General features: G+C 34.0%; 2 protein-coding genes across 2 annotated transcripts in view; one reads left to right on the plus strand and one right to left on the minus strand.

The window, feature by feature from the left end:
- The window catches only part of LOC143193631 (uncharacterized), a 34,266-nt gene extending 26,196 nt beyond the window's left edge, over positions 1-8,070 (minus strand). The window contains exons 1-10 of the mRNA XM_076399957.1: positions 8,057-8,070; positions 7,815-8,003; positions 7,005-7,074; positions 6,858-6,933; positions 5,492-5,712; positions 5,213-5,433; positions 4,947-5,047; positions 4,758-4,894; positions 874-1,114; positions 585-812 (exon numbers count right to left, since the gene is read on the minus strand). Of these exons, the coding sequence (XP_076256072.1) occupies positions 585-812; positions 874-1,114; positions 4,758-4,894; positions 4,947-5,047; positions 5,213-5,433; positions 5,492-5,712; positions 6,858-6,933; positions 7,005-7,074; positions 7,815-8,003; positions 8,057-8,070 (1,498 nt within the window). The remainder of the gene's footprint in view (positions 1-584; positions 813-873; positions 1,115-4,757; positions 4,895-4,946; positions 5,048-5,212; positions 5,434-5,491; positions 5,713-6,857; positions 6,934-7,004; positions 7,075-7,814; positions 8,004-8,056) is intronic.
- Positions 8,071-8,244: 174 nt separating this feature from the next.
- The window catches only part of LOC143193632 (uncharacterized), a 32,529-nt gene continuing 24,035 nt past the window's right edge, over positions 8,245-16,738 (plus strand). The window contains exons 1-6 of the mRNA XM_076399958.1: positions 8,245-8,249; positions 8,308-8,651; positions 14,085-14,513; positions 14,568-14,783; positions 16,202-16,447; positions 16,503-16,695. Coding sequence (XP_076256073.1) covers positions 8,245-8,249; positions 8,308-8,651; positions 14,085-14,513; positions 14,568-14,783; positions 16,202-16,447; positions 16,503-16,695 — 1,433 coding nt within the window. The remainder of the gene's footprint in view (positions 8,250-8,307; positions 8,652-14,084; positions 14,514-14,567; positions 14,784-16,201; positions 16,448-16,502; positions 16,696-16,738) is intronic.

Below are 16,738 nucleotides of genomic sequence, written 5' to 3' on the forward strand. Positions count from 1 at the left end.
TGCAGCACGTATTATATTTCTTGTTTCATCAAAAGAAAAGAGCCGCTGAAAGTCAATTTTTTGTTCTTAGATATTTACGGTGGGCAAGTTCCTACCATAAGAACATGTCAAACGTGATTAGGACAATTCAAAAGTGGTTGTTTCAACGTTCCAGATAAAGAGAGTCCAGGTAGGTCGGATAGGGATCGGATCATACCTCCGGTACTCTGCAGATCTGACTCCATCCCTCTATCACTTTTTAGCATCGATCAGGTACGCGCCTGATAAGGCATTACAGCATGTTGCGTATAAATGGTTTAACTCAAAGGAGAAACTGGTACTCATAATGTATGGTATTTATAAATTGCCTCAGAGATGAGAAAAAAATTATAGAACCAAATGGACAATTCTTTGAACAAATATATTTAATCTATACATTTGATATAATGTGTTTTCTTTATTAAAAATATACGGAAAGGAATTAGCTACACCCTGATATGTTAATGTTCCATCATTCATTTGCAATTAATACAGACTTTACTTAATTTTATGACTGGTTTAGACTATTAAAAGTAGTACTAACCTAGCCACATAATATTATTTACCTATAACACAGTATTTGTCCAAATCTTCTGGCATCAAATCCTTCCCGTATCTATGAACGTGTATATGACCTAGACTGCTGAGGTATAGTTTACTGCCGACGTCCAAAATTTCATCAATATCCTCCGTAAGCCATCTGTCGGGATGTTTTAAGAACGAATAACAATATGCAGCAGCAGGTATACATATACCCTGCATTTTTTTCGCGTCTTTTGGTAAATGTTCGTCACCTAAAAATTTGCAGATATTCAAATAAATAAAACTACCTTTTGTTTCAAAACAACGAATAACCTTGGTGCATCGTTCCTAGCCTGCAGCCAAAGTAAAATTGTTTCAACACTGGCTGGTAGATGTTGGTAAACGAGTGGCTTTCTAAGGTTCCTCGTCGGAATTTTCTTTTCTTGGGTTGGTATCTTTTTATTTCTGACTCTCGACGAAATTTTTGGGCGTACTTGTTATTAGCTAATAGAGTTATTGAGGGTTCACGCTTGACTTCGAAATCTTTAATTTGATATGACGTTGACTGTGATATCTATAAAAAAAGAGCCTGACCTGTACCAGAGACGCTATTAGTTTTTGAAGAGTTACATATTTGAAACATTTTGACATTTAAGTCCAATGCTCTAGGTCTCAGTAATTTTGATACAGAGTTGCTATCGAAATCAATTAGGATTATTTTACTAGTTTATTACTTTTGTTGTTTATTTTAACAGTTTTAATTATTCTATTTCTCAACCAATACGTAGAACTTTAAATATTCTACACCAAATTTTTATGTTCTTCATCAATAAAACAAGTATACCTTCAAAAAGTGTTCATGATGTAAGTTAACAAGGGCTGTATCCAAATCAGCAGCCAGTTTTTTAAATTCTCTAGGTTTCGAAATATTGAATAAATACATTATTTTATTGTTTTAGCATTATCGGTCACTTATTGAATTTAAAAGTATAAATCAGAAACCAACAGGGGTTGAACTGAGTCTTTTATACTGCTAGGGATCGGTTTCACGCATTAGAGTCCAACAACTCATCATGCCTTCGTCCCAAAATTCTGCGTATCGTCTTTCGATTTTCGCTATATCTTGGTGTATGTGGTGCGGTGTAGTTGGTGTCTTGTTGCGTATCGCTCAGGTCTCTCAAATTTTGTGGGAAAAAATTAAGATATGAATACAGAAAATGTAATTTGAGAACTGCAATGGTAATTTGATTACATGCTTGTAATCGACAACGTGACTGTGGTTACCGAAAAAGTTGTGAACAACACTTGAAACGATATCCATGCTTCTGCTTCATCAAACGTTAAGCATTTGCGTCAGCCATTGGTTTTAGTATATTAGGCCCGACAAATATTTGTCAATAGATTAAATTATTTTGTTCCATAACGAAATCGCTCTTATTACTTGCTGGAAAAAGCTCTTGTGGCATCTTTTGCATTTGTACAAATTGGTAATGGATCAAGTTCGGGCATATGACCTTCTTCTATACTAATTTCGACATAGAAAATACGTCAGAATATTTGATTTATGCTATTTTTTGCATTTATACCGACTACATTTATCGAGCAATAGTAGCAATCATCTACAAGACTTTTCTATTCATGTTTCACCAAGTAATCGCCATCATCTTTAAGTGTCATGATTTTTGACTCATGACTTTTCACAAATGTTATAAAAACACCTCTAATCGACTTTGCAACGTTGTATCTACATTTTACAACGTTTCGAAGCTCAATAATGGCACAAAAACAAGTTCTAAAATAGCCGTTATGTGCCAATTCGAGAACCAGAACCAATCTGATACACAGATTGGAGTCTGTGTATCAATTATCGTTAAGAATCATTGTCATCTGCTCGGATCCAAAAGTTGACCCGAATATAAACTTGTGCAGTCTTTCTGAAATTAGGTAATATTAGTCTATGATCTTGTTCCACGTCTTTTTCGAATCTACTGACCGAGTCTTCCAATTCAAACGTCGATTTCGTTACAAAAGTCTATAAGAAATTCATTAATATTTCAAGTGACAGACATATCGAAACCATTATGATCTCCTGCTCTGCATTTGTTTCTCAAGTGTGAAAATTTTATCGCATAAGGTGTATCTTAAAGGCATAACTTCATTTCTAATATAATCTTGGAGAACAACATATCAATCAGCATACCTCAAGCATCGCATTTGATCTCGGAAACATATAGAAATTTTAGCAAGATAAGTGTTCGAACGAGACGAATTTTAGTCGTGATTGTAACATGTTCTCTCTTCCACATACACCATCTTAGAAAAGCAAGACATCCCACAACTTGATTCGCTTTATTACTTCCATAGTTCCTGTATTTGCTCTAACTGGATCCCGTTGAATAACAATCTAACAATAACAAGCAATTTGTTAGACGTCAGTACTTCGTTTCTTTCTTGATTTATTCTTTGATGGCAATTATGTTAACATTTAGAAAACTGTTAAGCCGTTTGTAGCATTATATTAAACGCTGTTTTTAAAAACTTTTCTTATAATTACATCCACTACTATGTTGAGAAGCAATGGAGCGATGACATCTCCTTTCCGAAAACTGACTAGAATCTCAAATGAGTGTCCTTAAATAATTTCGTACTCGCACGCAGCTAATAAAGCCACCATAAGATATCTGAAAATGTTTAATAATTTTTAGGGGTATGTGTTCCCCTTACAAAGCTGTCCAAAGTAAGAGCCAGTGTGTATAGTTAAGTGTGTATAGTGTGTAAAGAAGGGCGAAAATCAATAAAAGCGACAATCTCATGTTTTCCGCACGTTCTTCTATAAACTGGCGAGGTGTGAAAATATTAATTGATTTATTAACTAGGGAACAATTTAAAATATATGTGAAATACTCGTATATAGAATAAAAGATCGGTTTTGATATATTCAAGAGAACGAAACTGATCTTCATCTAGATCTTCTACTGGCAACTGGAATAGATAAACCGAAGAAGCAGTACCTGGAAAATAGGTCGGGTAGCACCTTAATGTAGCAGGGAGTCCAATTACGTGCTGTTTTAGCAACTCGTAGAAAGCTGCGTTGGTCCTACCATCTACAATACGAGACTTTTGCGCTAGAAATATTTGGTTTCCTCTTAGGATTATCACACTTTTCGTCTCCAATAATTTTTTTTTATTACTCTTCGCGAGTCCATAATCTACCCTATTGGCAATAAGTATTTCTTATGTCTATATTATATATACATGGCATGTAGAAAACCACTTCATTAAGCAATCTTCTGTATAAAATATTATCTTAATTAATTAGTCTTATTCTAAAGCTTATTTTAAAGTCTACATATGTCTAGTAATCAGATCAGGTGGTGTTAAACGTTTTAGTCTACGCACTTCACTATCACGTCGCATATGTAGCTGATTAGCGAGTACAATAGGATGCACTGACACTCTTTCGAAGTACTTCACACAAACACGTTGAATTACACTCGTTATAGGTAATAGCACGCAACACCTTATTTTGGAACCGTTGAATGATGGATATATTAGATTTGCTAGCGATACCCCATAGTTGGATTCCATATGCCCAAATGGGCTTGAGTATAGACTCATACAGCAATACCTTGTTATCTAATGATAACTTGGATTTGCGCCCGATGCGTCAATAGATTTGATATAATTTAAGTCCAAGTTGTTTCCGTTTAGAGAGTATGTGCTTCTTAGGCGACGATCTAAGTGCATACCAAGATATTTAACATGCTCTGCTGGGGTATGGTTGTAAATTTATGTTTGTGATTGTCCTAGGCAAGAGTGCAAAATCCGACAAGGAAAATAATCCCAGTCACACCAGTAACCAGGCTGGGTAAGACCGGATGACTTCTGGGATGATTTATAAGTTGGTCACTCGCCAGTCGGTAAGCTTAATGCCGAGAACTGTGGTTCGGGACACACGTTAAACTGTAGGTCCAGTCCAGATAAACTCCTAGTTGGTTAAAGGAGGCATTGTGGCTTCTAGCATACTACCACCATTTATGATGCATTCCAGAGTCTTACTATCCCAGAATTAATGAATAGAAGACAATGTATCGACAACTGATGGATCGCCAACTATTGTAAATTTGAACAAGATCCCTTTAGAGCAAATGCAGAATTTCAAGCACTTGAAATCAATAAATCATTTCAGGTTAAAATATTAATTAATAATAACTCACCATAGCAACTTTTCGACGAAACTGTTTTGTTAGATAATCTCGTGGACCAGTATCACCCTCACCATATTGACCAAGCAGTATATCATTTTCGATTTCTTTTTCTAATAGTTTGATAAAATTCTCTTCTGGCGATAAATCTACATTTATATGTAGTTAAACAATATGGAGCTCAGATATATGTTACATTACCATCTTCCTTCGTTTCCTTTGTCTTTCCTTTCTTCCTCTTCTTACCTTTCTTCTTACGAGGTCCATCACCTTTTTCTGGTGAACTCCTTTTACGCAAACCTCTAAAATATTTTTCCGAATAAAATATAATCAATAATAAGACGAGGAACAAGTAAGTTTTACGTTCCTCGCTTATTTATTCTTAACAAAATTAGCAGTTACTCTAAACTACTGATGCATGTAATAACTAGATGTTTTCCGGTTAATACATTATTCATCGTACTTACTCAGAACTTGGTCTCGGTTTTCTTTTATAAACCAAATCGAAGCTATCGTAATCATAAATCTGTTGTTGTTTTTCTTTCGGGTTGATGATTATACCACTTTTAGGTTTTTTTAGTTTGAGCTCGTCGCGTGTTGGCGGATCGGGATACAGCCAACTCGATGTTGGCGTAACTCTTCTGGGCGTCACCTTCGCTTTGGACACTTCCGGCGATGGCAGATCGAACTGACGTAATTACAAGACGAATTAATGATGGGTGATTAAGATTCCTAGTGGTACTTGCTTTGGCGTTGACTTTTTTCGATGGAATCGGTTCGGCCATCGACGTGGTACCGTATTTGCAAAATTTCTTGTACGTGTAGGGACGGTTTTGCTCCATTAATCTTTTTTGTTTTTTCGTTTTCGGGACGACGTACTTAGGTGTCGGTTGGGGTTTCTCATCTTTGGGATATGGAGTATGTTGCAGATCTATTCGAGTCCTAGAAGGCGAAGATGTGGAGCTTTCTTTATAAAATTAACATTATTATAGATATTTTGATATTCATTACTGATACTTATATACTGTAGATAGTATATATATATATATATATATATATATATATATATATATATATATATATATATATATATATATATATATATTATATATATTCCTTATCCATTGATTTCACAATACCAAAATTCACAAACTAATGATCCGACAGCTGTCAAATTTATACATGCATCCTTTGAGGATTAGGGTTAACTAAAAACATATGGATTTGCTTTTGGTAGCGCCATCTGGGTGTCAGGCCGGGGACTTTTCAATTGACCTATAAGACTCAATCGCCGTTGTGTAGATAAGATTACGGATACTTCGCCAGTTTATGGAGGAACGTATTAGACGTGGAAAGGCAGTAATTGTCGGTTTTATTGACTTTTGTTTTGCTTTCGACTGCATACACTGGCCCTTATTTTTGGCAAGTTTTGGGCAGTTTTAGAAGCTGAAGATTTTCCCATAACGATTATTAAGCTTTTCCAGGCATCTTAAGGTGGTTTCATTAGCTGTGTTCGAGTATTAAAAACAGATGTCGTCTCTTCACTGCCTGTTAACATAGTAGTGGATGCAATTATGCAAAGTTCAAGCACTTGAAATCAGTTATATAGGAGAAGAAAGTGGCATCCACTGTATTATTATTTCTGTAATATAGCGTACGTGGAAAAAACAATATTACAATTGTAACTAAAATCTGCTTCTTTCGTGCATTTATCTTGCCAGTTCTACTATATGGCTACGAAACTTGAACAGTGTTAGTCTGACATATGTAAGCTTGATGCCCTTCAAATATGATGCTTATGATCTCTCTGAGGTCGTGTTTAAAATGAAGTCATTCGTTTAAGATTCGACAAATAGTGCACAGGAACAAATTCACAAATGCAAATCATAAAAGACAAACTAGGAGAAAATTTTCTGAGTCTCCTTTTCACCAACGAGAGTTTATCAGGACTGGACTTACTGTTTAATATAGGCTCCGAACCACGGTACTCGGCATTAATCCTACCGATTGGACTGACTTGCAGTTCACCCCAGAAGACATACGTAACTGCGATTATTTTCCAAATGCCGGATTTTACTTTCTTACACTAAAAACATAAATTTACGACCATACCCAGGATCCTCGAACGCTCGACTATCGCAATACTAGGATCGTCCTGTTGCCTTGACCGCTGCACCAACCAAGCCGGCTAGAATCAATATTCATAAATAATTCTATTATAACCGTATGCTCTCCAGGTGCAATGATCACGTACATCACTTTGGTCGCTCCTTCAAAAGGTATGTTATATAGCGCGACTAATACGGCCCTGGCAGTTCCGGAAAAATATCTGTGATGAATGAAGTATTTAAAATAATGAATTTTGTTCATATTAAAATTATAATGGTTCTACAGTATTGTCTGTACCGTCGTTCCAACAGGTCGCCGCCACTACTTTCCCTTAAAATAATATAGTTTTCAAGTAAAATAAAAGCTTTAAACTATACACGTTTCATTACTTATTTTAACTAAAGTATAATGAACTTTTTCATGGCATTGATAATATCCTGTTTTCCTGTTAAGGAGAACATATTTAAGGGTAACTAAATTGATGAACAATTATTAGGATTTTTTTTCAACAATTTAAAAACCTAGGAATGATTATAAAACATTGAAAAATCATGATGGATTACCGATTGCATGGATGATATTAATATATATTTGTATATAAGGATGTAAGATCCTTGGGTTGGTCACTCGTTAGTTGGAAACAATATCGAAGACCGTGATTGAGCAGACATTTTGAATATCACAGAATTGATGTCAGGCGTGAGCTAGTTTACAGAAATTTCATGCTTTTGAAGATAATCAAAAAAGATAGTAGACTTTTGATTAATCTAAATAAATAAGTTTTTTCCTGCATGCTAATTACAAATTATTTTTAAAACATGAATAAAAACCATGCCCAACAAATGAATAATGTTATCAGTAATATATTTTTTCGTATTTAAATTAGAAGAATTATAACTAAACCAGCACTTTCTAAATTACAGATTAAGTACATATTTTAAATATACGAACATATCTTACCCAACTGACGGGGTAATTTTAGCACTGATTATAGTTGGTTTTTCCGGAATAACCTCCAAAGTCTTTTTAAATAAAATTTTATCTTTTTTCCGTTGCACCTTAACGGGGTCGGCACCACCATGGTCTCGTGTTAAATACGGATGCAGATCCTCCAGCGGAATAGATTCATCGGATTTAGATTCCGAATCACTAAAGATCATTAATTTTCGGTCATATGGATTTAACTTATTTTAAATATATACCTTGGATTTGCCATTGTTATATACAAGAACAAGCAACTGATAGAGAACAGTCGAAATTTTGTGGAGACATACAAATTTTGTGCTATTACTAACTGACGCTGTCAAAAATATGTTATTGTTAATTTAATTTCAAAAACGTCAATTATTTTTGGAAAAATTTTACGTGCACAGTTTTCTCACATTTAATCATGAGGTAAGTTGAAAGTTTTTATAGTTTAAGTCACAGTATTAATTATACAATTTAATTTCAGTAAGGTGGAAAAGGACAGTAAGGTGAGTACGGATACTAAAGTGAGTAAGGTGAAGAAACGGTTTAAAACCAAATCGAAAGCAAAAGCCAAACCGAAGCCAAAGAAGCCTAATATCCAGTATCCGCCTGTCCCCACAAAGAAATGGATACCACCGGATAAACGAAAAAAACGCCACAAGATGGCACCGAAATACGTAAAACCCGAAGGAATTACGCAAAAATTGACTATATCAACACTGAAGAAGGTTTGGCACAAGTTCGACCTATATGATGGTGTAGGAATTTTAACTGGTCATTTTAGCCAATATCACAAAAGATTTACCTTCAAATCTAATGGTTATCAAGGTAATATATACACCATATATATATATATTGATTATCTTAACAGGTCAATTGAAAAGTCCCCGGTCTACCATAGCAAAACAATTTTTTTTGGCAAAATTAGTTCTTTTTCATTCAACATAATTCCCTTCAAGAGTGACACACTGATTATAGCGACCCTTCAACTTTTCTATACCATTTTTGTAGTACAATCTGTCCTTTGCATCAAAATAGGCCTCAGTTTCGTCGATCACTTCTTCATTCGATTAACATTTCTTTCCAGCGAGCATTCTCTTGAGATCTGAAAACAGCAAATAGTCGCCGGGGGCCAGATTTGGAGAATATGGTGAATGAGGAAGCAAATCGAAGCCAAATTCGTGGATTTTTTACACGGTGCATTTTCCTGGTGAAGCAGCATTTTCTTTTTCTTCAAATGCAGCCGTTTTCCGCCCATTTCGCCCTTCAAACGGTCCAATAACGCTATGTAATAGACACTGTTGATGGACCTCTCTTTTTCAAGGTAGTCAATGAAAATTATTTCATGCGCATCCCAAGGTACAAACGCCATAACAGTGCCAGCCGACTGTTGCGTTTTCCCACGCTTTGGAGCAGGTTCATCGTGTACAGTCCATTATGATGACTGTCCATTGGACTTCGGAATGAAATGATAGAGCCATGTTTCATCGATTGTCACATATCGACGCAAAAACTAGGGTTTATTACGCTTCATCATCTTCAAACACTGCTCCAAATCATTAACTCGTCGTTGTTTTTGGTAAAAAGTGAGCTCGCGTGACACCAACTTTACACTATTGATATCTTTAAAGTGTCTGCTATTTCATTCAATTTCAATTTAAAGTCATTCAAAATTACTTTGTGGATTTTTTAAATATTTTCATCGGCAACAATCTCTTTTGGGCGTTCACTGCGTTCACCTTCTTCGGTGCTCATTTTCCCACGTGTGAACTTAACATACCAATCCTTGATGGTCGAGTTTCCTGGGGCAGTGTCCGGAAATTCGGCATCAAGCCAAGTTTTTGCATCAAATTGTATTTTTCCATTCAAAAAGAAATATTTTATCAACACGCATTATATCCATTTTTCACAATAACAAAAGTTGCTTCACCCAAAATGCTATAATTCACGAACTAATAATCCGACAGCTGTCTAATTTTTACACGCATCTTTTGAGCGTTAGGGAAAAATATATGGGTTTGATTCTAGTAGGGCCATCTATGTGTCAGGTCACGGACTTTTCAATTGACCTGTTACGTATATTAGAACGAAAGTTTAGCTGGACTGGATTTACTGTTTAATTTGGCTCTGAACTACAGTCCTGGACATTAGGTCTACCGACTGGCCAGTGACCAACTTAGAGATCATCGCATAAGGTATCCGGTCTTACCCAGTCCGGTTACTCGCATGACTGGGTTGTTTATTCCATGTGGGATTTTCCACCGATGCCTATAAAAACATTTCCGATTACAATCACAAACATAAAATACATTCATGCTCCATTTTGATTCGAACCCGCGACTGTCGCCTTAACCAGTAATGTAATAATAATTGATGTTTTAATTTAAATTACTTTATCACATTAATGATTCATTTTTCACAATTGTTGGTTTCGAGCAGAAAAAAATCACATGGATGTTTGGTGAATATGATAGTCGGAATATGATGAGTGGTGAGTGTTGAATATTGAATTGTTTCTCTAGAAATCTGGAGGGAGTTCTCCTCGGATCTTTTACGCAAACGACATTAAATTTATAGGTATTGTCCTCTATTCCTCAATGTTTGTTTGATTTTCTGTCAAGAACTCGCGAATCATTAACACTGAATAGCACAGCGAGCAAAACTAATATTTCATCAAATTTGTTGACTTTTTTTCGATTTTGGTAATTCCAGTATACGTCCTCAGTAAGCCTCCAATGCAACTTAGAAGACAAATTATTTAAAAAAATCGATTTTATTCATCAACATACTCTCCTTCAAAAATAGTTCATTATTTTCAAATATGAATAATACGGTTATGGGAAACGTAATTGTTTTAATTTAGACAACTCTTGTATTACACGTTATTGTGCATTGTCCTTTTTAGTAACCTTGAACATCTCCAAATGTTATTTGAAATCGTCAACACTTTGCTTTGTTGGTCCGGTTTAATTTAATATACTAGTTCAAATGCAATTGGGACCTTCTCAAAACTTTCTGTAAAATTTTAAATACACTACCTTCTGATCTTAAGATATTAATAATTAAGCAATAGCAAACACATAATAATGTATACAGAATAATTTGTAAAGTAATTGTTGAAATGGCATGAACTTGTAACACGAATGTATAGACTGTAACAAACTACAAGTTATAAATAATGAATATTTTTTAATAGAAACAAAAATTAGCATATTATTACGTAAAAATCTACATCTAATAGACAAAGGGAATCCAAAAAGATGGAATAATCCAGGCAAGTGGAGTCACTAGTTAGTTGTTTTTACTATTTTTGCGTTCAATCTACGAAATCATGATAGCAAATTGAAAAGAATAAATAATGTGTTTGAGATTCCTGCTTGAAAAATTGGTAAAACAAGCATATCAAATATGTATCCAAATGTCGTTCATAAATAAAAACAAGACAAGGACAGGTGTAAGGAATAAATGCCCGAAACTTTGGTGATCACGTGATAAAGATGCTTCAAACAACACATAACAATTCTTAGACTGCATCTATTGGATGGAATTTTGAAGGCAGATGAATATTCATATTAATAAGCTTTTTAATAGCTAATAAATAAGCTTTTATCAGCTTTATAAACTTAATTGGATTAAATCAATCAAAAGAAAGTTTGTTGAAGCTTATGAATAGATTTGATTTAGGCGATTTTGAATTCTTAATTTTGATGTTAATAATAAAGAAAATTGTTAACAGTATTGGGTAATGTATATCCATGTTAAAAACGAGCAATTTTCAAGAAAAAATAATATTATCCAATATAGCAGAAAATAGTGACTAATTTTAACATCTATACCTAAATCATCTAACCTAAAAATAATTCATACCAAAATGCTATATTACGCGTTTGTTAACATCATTATTAGATACACTTACTACAATCTTAATTATACATTAATTTATTACTACTTTTCGTTTGTACTTGGACTAATTCACAAGCAAGACGAGTGCGAAAAAATACATCAATATGTATTCCTCAATAATAAATAATAATAGTTTATACTATAGGTGTACACTTTATATAAGTTCGTATGGTTTGGTTCGCTTCAATCTCCTGACATCCTGCGTACTGTCCAGCAGTTGTATTGCTTCCACGTTAATATGATTTAGTAATCTTCGTTCGTGTTATGGCGAAATCTTGGATAACTTCCCAAATACATTTGATGTCCAGGTCATCGTGCAGTTCTTCATTGGTTACGTAGCGATAAGCATTCTTAATCAATCGAAGAATCTTGTTTTGACAGCGCTGTATGACTAGTTGATTTTAATTTTTAGTGCAATCCCATATTTGCACCCCATAGATCCAAATTGGCTTTATAATCACCTTATAGATTAAGCTCTTTGATTTTAGGTTAAGTTGAGAGTATGGTGTTTTGTATTTTATCTAACGAGATGTGTCCAATTTAATCCACTCTCAAGATGGATTCCAAGGTAATTAGCTGATACTGCTTAAGGAATCGGGCACCCATTGAGTGATATAATTAAGTTTTTATTATTTCGCCGCAATGAAAAATTAACGTGGATAGATTTGGAGCTATTAAGTTGAATTTTCCAATCTTTGGTCAATTTGTAGATTTCGTTGACTGCCACTTCTACTTTTTCTATTGCCCTAGACAGAGATATGTCTTTTGCCATAATAATTGTGTCGTCAGCAAAGGTTCCAAGTAGTGTTTCTTTTGTTGTTGGAATGTCAGCAGTGTAGAGTGATATAAGGAGAATGACAAACATGTTCTTTCATGAACAGTTTAAAAAATTGTAAAATAGATTAAAACTTATAACAGATATGATATTTAATCTCAAAATAAATGGTTATCACGTTGAAAAAGTTAATAGCAAAAAATGACCTGAAAGCAAAATCAATATTACTTTTTATAAAAGTTTCTTAGATGATTTTCATTTTTAAGCAAACAAAATTTTCTACATATTAAATAACAAATTAATAGAGTTTAAATCATAAGGATATAAAAAATGATTCATTGCGATATAATAAATAAAATTGTAGCATATAAAGCAGACGTATTTAATACTAACGTATGTTATATAAATTGTATTCAGTTTTTATTGGTTAAATACCATTAATCTGATACTGACCATAGTCACTGTCGTAAACAGTGATGTACGTCATTTTATAATCAGTCTATTTGGTGAAATTACACATAAACAGTATAAGTACTATAGCAATGGGTAAAGTACTAAGTTCAACAATTTCACGTGCGAACTTCATATTTACATTTAAATACCTCCTGTTTCATTTTGTTACTACTATGATACTGTGAAAAAAATATTTTTGAAATAAATTACAAAAACATCATATATTTATCAAAATATTATGTGATACGATATTGTGGTGAATACAAAATACGGAATGGGTTGAGTTTTATCATGACTAATTTCGAATTCGTAGGACGAATAATTTCACATAAAAGTCTAGAAATAATTTTCTTGCTTCTTCCATAATGGGCATTTTTACATTTTTAATCTAACATATAACTGTAATACAATATAATGCAATTAGTACTAAAAGGTTGATTACAATATGAATTGTACATAGTGTAGATCAATGATTTCTCTCCTTTTTTCTTGAACAGCAACGAAACCCCATGTTAATATGGTTCGACAAAACGGTAATGAAGTTCAAATAACTAGAAACTATTGATTCATAAACTAATAAGCTGCCTAGAAAGCCTTTGGGAATTTGAGCTGGGGTTTCATTCAATAAGTCTTACAATTTTTCTCAATTTTCGGACCCTTTTGGCCCCCCAGGACATTTCCTATCTATGACATCAAAATTGCTACTTTTAAATTGGTGAAACTAAACATTATTATTGGAATATGATAGTGTAGCATCATCATAAGTTTCTAAAAGCGTTTTATGGGTTTCGACTGCAGATTTATTGAAATCAAACTACAAACGTAATGAACTTCGAAGATACAATTTTAACCTTTACATGGTTAGTATTTGGATGTACTGAATAACTCAGTAATACTAAACGGAAAACTGTATACCAACAGATATAACTGATCAATATACATGCAAGCCTATAATTATTATTACACGTCTTTATATAAAATATATTTTATGCCAAAATATGATTTTTGTTAAAACCTCTTACTTATTAATCAATTCTTGTAGTATAATAATAAATTATTATTACCATATTTAATTATTTTTATGTTATTTTGTGTATTATTATATATACTAATTTAACTGTTTTTCATAGGAGCATGCAATTCTGCTGTAGCATGCGTCTACTCCAGTTTATATAAAATGCCTACATGGACTTCATACTTAATAGACGAGATAATCATAAAAGGAGACGAGTTGTACATCAGAAGTACACAGCAAGGTGATAAGTGTCTCATTGAAGTACCGCCGGATAAGATTTATACCTCATTCTTCTTGAGAAACGATAAAATAACACTCTTCGTTAATTCAAACGTAAAACAAATGGCGGAACTCACATCAGCCAATGAGGAAAAAGCCAAGGAGTTGATAACAAATGTCGTCGATAGCTTTCTGGATAAGAATGATTCGGCCATATTCTATATCAATGAAAAATACGCTGCAATCTGGAAGAAGGATGGTGTTTTCTACTATTTTGATCCAGGAGATCATGACGATAATGGAAATCCATGGATGGGAGTCCCAGGTACAGTATAAAAATAAAGCAAATAAAACATCCTAATATAACATCTATACGAAGGTGCTGGCGTCTCATTCGTTGGAAGATTTAAAAAGACTTCTTTGTTGGTCAATTATCTGTACATCAACTTTCCTGATGCTAAAAAGCCTTACAGCAAGATTCATTTGGTGCCGTGTGGTGTGGCAAGAATCACTAAGGTCAAGACGAGTCCACCAGAGAAGTTTGAAGATGTTATGCCTAAGGATCAAACAAAGATAGATATAATTGAGAAAGATCGTAAGTACAATTTTGTTGAAAACAGAAAGTCGTAATTGTTTCATTTTCAGTAAATAGTACTTTGTATTAGATAAATAAATGGTAATCAAGTAACAGTCGAAGACATACAGAAATTTCATGGACCATCAGACCATCATTCATCATACTAGATCTATCAGTCGTATGCGTATTTTAAATTTGGGTTCTCTATGGGTTTCTTGTTGCTGATTGCTGACTGATAGTTGATATTTGAGTTTCCTTAACTTCTCTATGAACAAGATTTATAAAAACATTTGTGCTTGTTTCTATTGATACAAGGAAATAGTTTTATATATAGTTTATGTCTACATTATCCACTATAGTTTCGTAACCTTTTGTTTTAATGAGTTATTTTTAGGTATATTTATATAAATAACAGGTCAATTGAAAAGTCCCCGGCCTGACACATAGATGGTGCTACTAGAATTAAATCTGTGGCGACCGCCACGACCCTTTAGGCCACCACGTATTCATCTACAACAAGTTCAAGTTTGGCAACGCCGGTGGATTAGGACCATGCAGTTCCAGGCTATAAAAGACCACCACGACGACGTCTCGCTCTTTTCTCTTTTCTTTTCTCTACCCCCTTGTAACAGTACCACTTTCACATAATACCCTGTCCATTCCCCCGCCGACCATATGTATCAGTTTACAACTAAACAAACAAGTATTTCTTCAATCAGTGTTTTTAGTTCTCGTGCAAATTCCTTTCAAAAATAGTAGTGAGTATACAGACAAACAATCGCATCGACAGTCACACATTTCGACCGACCGACCGACCTGACGAACAATCCTACAAATCCATATGTTTTTTAGTTAGCCACAACCCTCAGCTTTACAGCTGTTGAATCTTTAGTTTTTGAATTACAGCAATTGGAGTGAAGCAACTTAACAACTTAAAAAATCCACAAAATGATTTCGAATGACCTTAAATTGAAATTGAATGAAATATCAGACACTCTGAAGATATGAACTGAACGTGTACATCATATCATTCACGAATATTTGGGAATGAGAAAGCTCTGTGCAAAGTGAGTGCCGCGCAAGCTCACTTTCGACCAAAACAACGACGAGTTGACGATTCGGAGCAGTGCTTGGGGATGATCAAGCGTAATAAACCCGAGTTTTTGCGTCGATCGTCGTCGTCGTCGTCGAGGGAATTATGTTGATTAAAGAAACTAATTTTGCCAAAAAAATGTTTTTTACTATGGTAGGCCGGGGACTTTTCAAATGACCTGTTAGAATTATATATATATATATATATATATATATATATATATATATATATATATATATATATACAATATAAAGTAATATATAAATAATGACATAAATGAAATGCAAAAGAAGTAATATTAACAAATTTCATGTTAACTAATTAAAATACTATTAATATTTAGTACCAATTCCTCCAAATCCAAAATTGGAAGCTCTTAAAAACTATGTCAAAGAAGATAAAGACTCGATAGACCCACAGATTACCAGGATCCAAGAAATTTCACCAATGATCACAAATGAGTTCCCACCGAGTAGACGTCCATCTTTTATTAGAGACGGAACGTTCAATAAGGAGGATGTGTGCAGATACTCCATGCCGGTACCAAGTTATCTTAAAGGAGAACAAGCTAAGCTCACTTACTATACAGGTTCTATTGAAAACTCCTTTCGACTGAAATACGGAACTAAATTTACGTGTTTTAGATGTGCCCGATATGAAAATGGAAATCATACGGGGGAACACTGCTCAAACAATTCCCACTTTTTCAAAATATGTGGGTAGACAGTCGATGGGTAATGCAATGTCAGCTCTCATTATGCTTAGATTATGTAAATCAAAACACTGGACACCAAGTATTGTTAATAATTTATTGGAATATGGAGACAGATTATTCAAGTACCCATTGAAAGCTATTTATATGTGACAAAATAATGCTGAC

Source organism: Rhynchophorus ferrugineus, unplaced genomic scaffold, assembly GCF_030347505.1.
Source record: "Rhynchophorus ferrugineus isolate W39M unplaced genomic scaffold, kcgeb_rfMv2 rfM3, whole genome shotgun sequence".
In the NCBI taxonomy this organism is placed as follows: Eukaryota; Metazoa; Arthropoda; class Insecta; order Coleoptera; family Curculionidae; genus Rhynchophorus; species Rhynchophorus ferrugineus.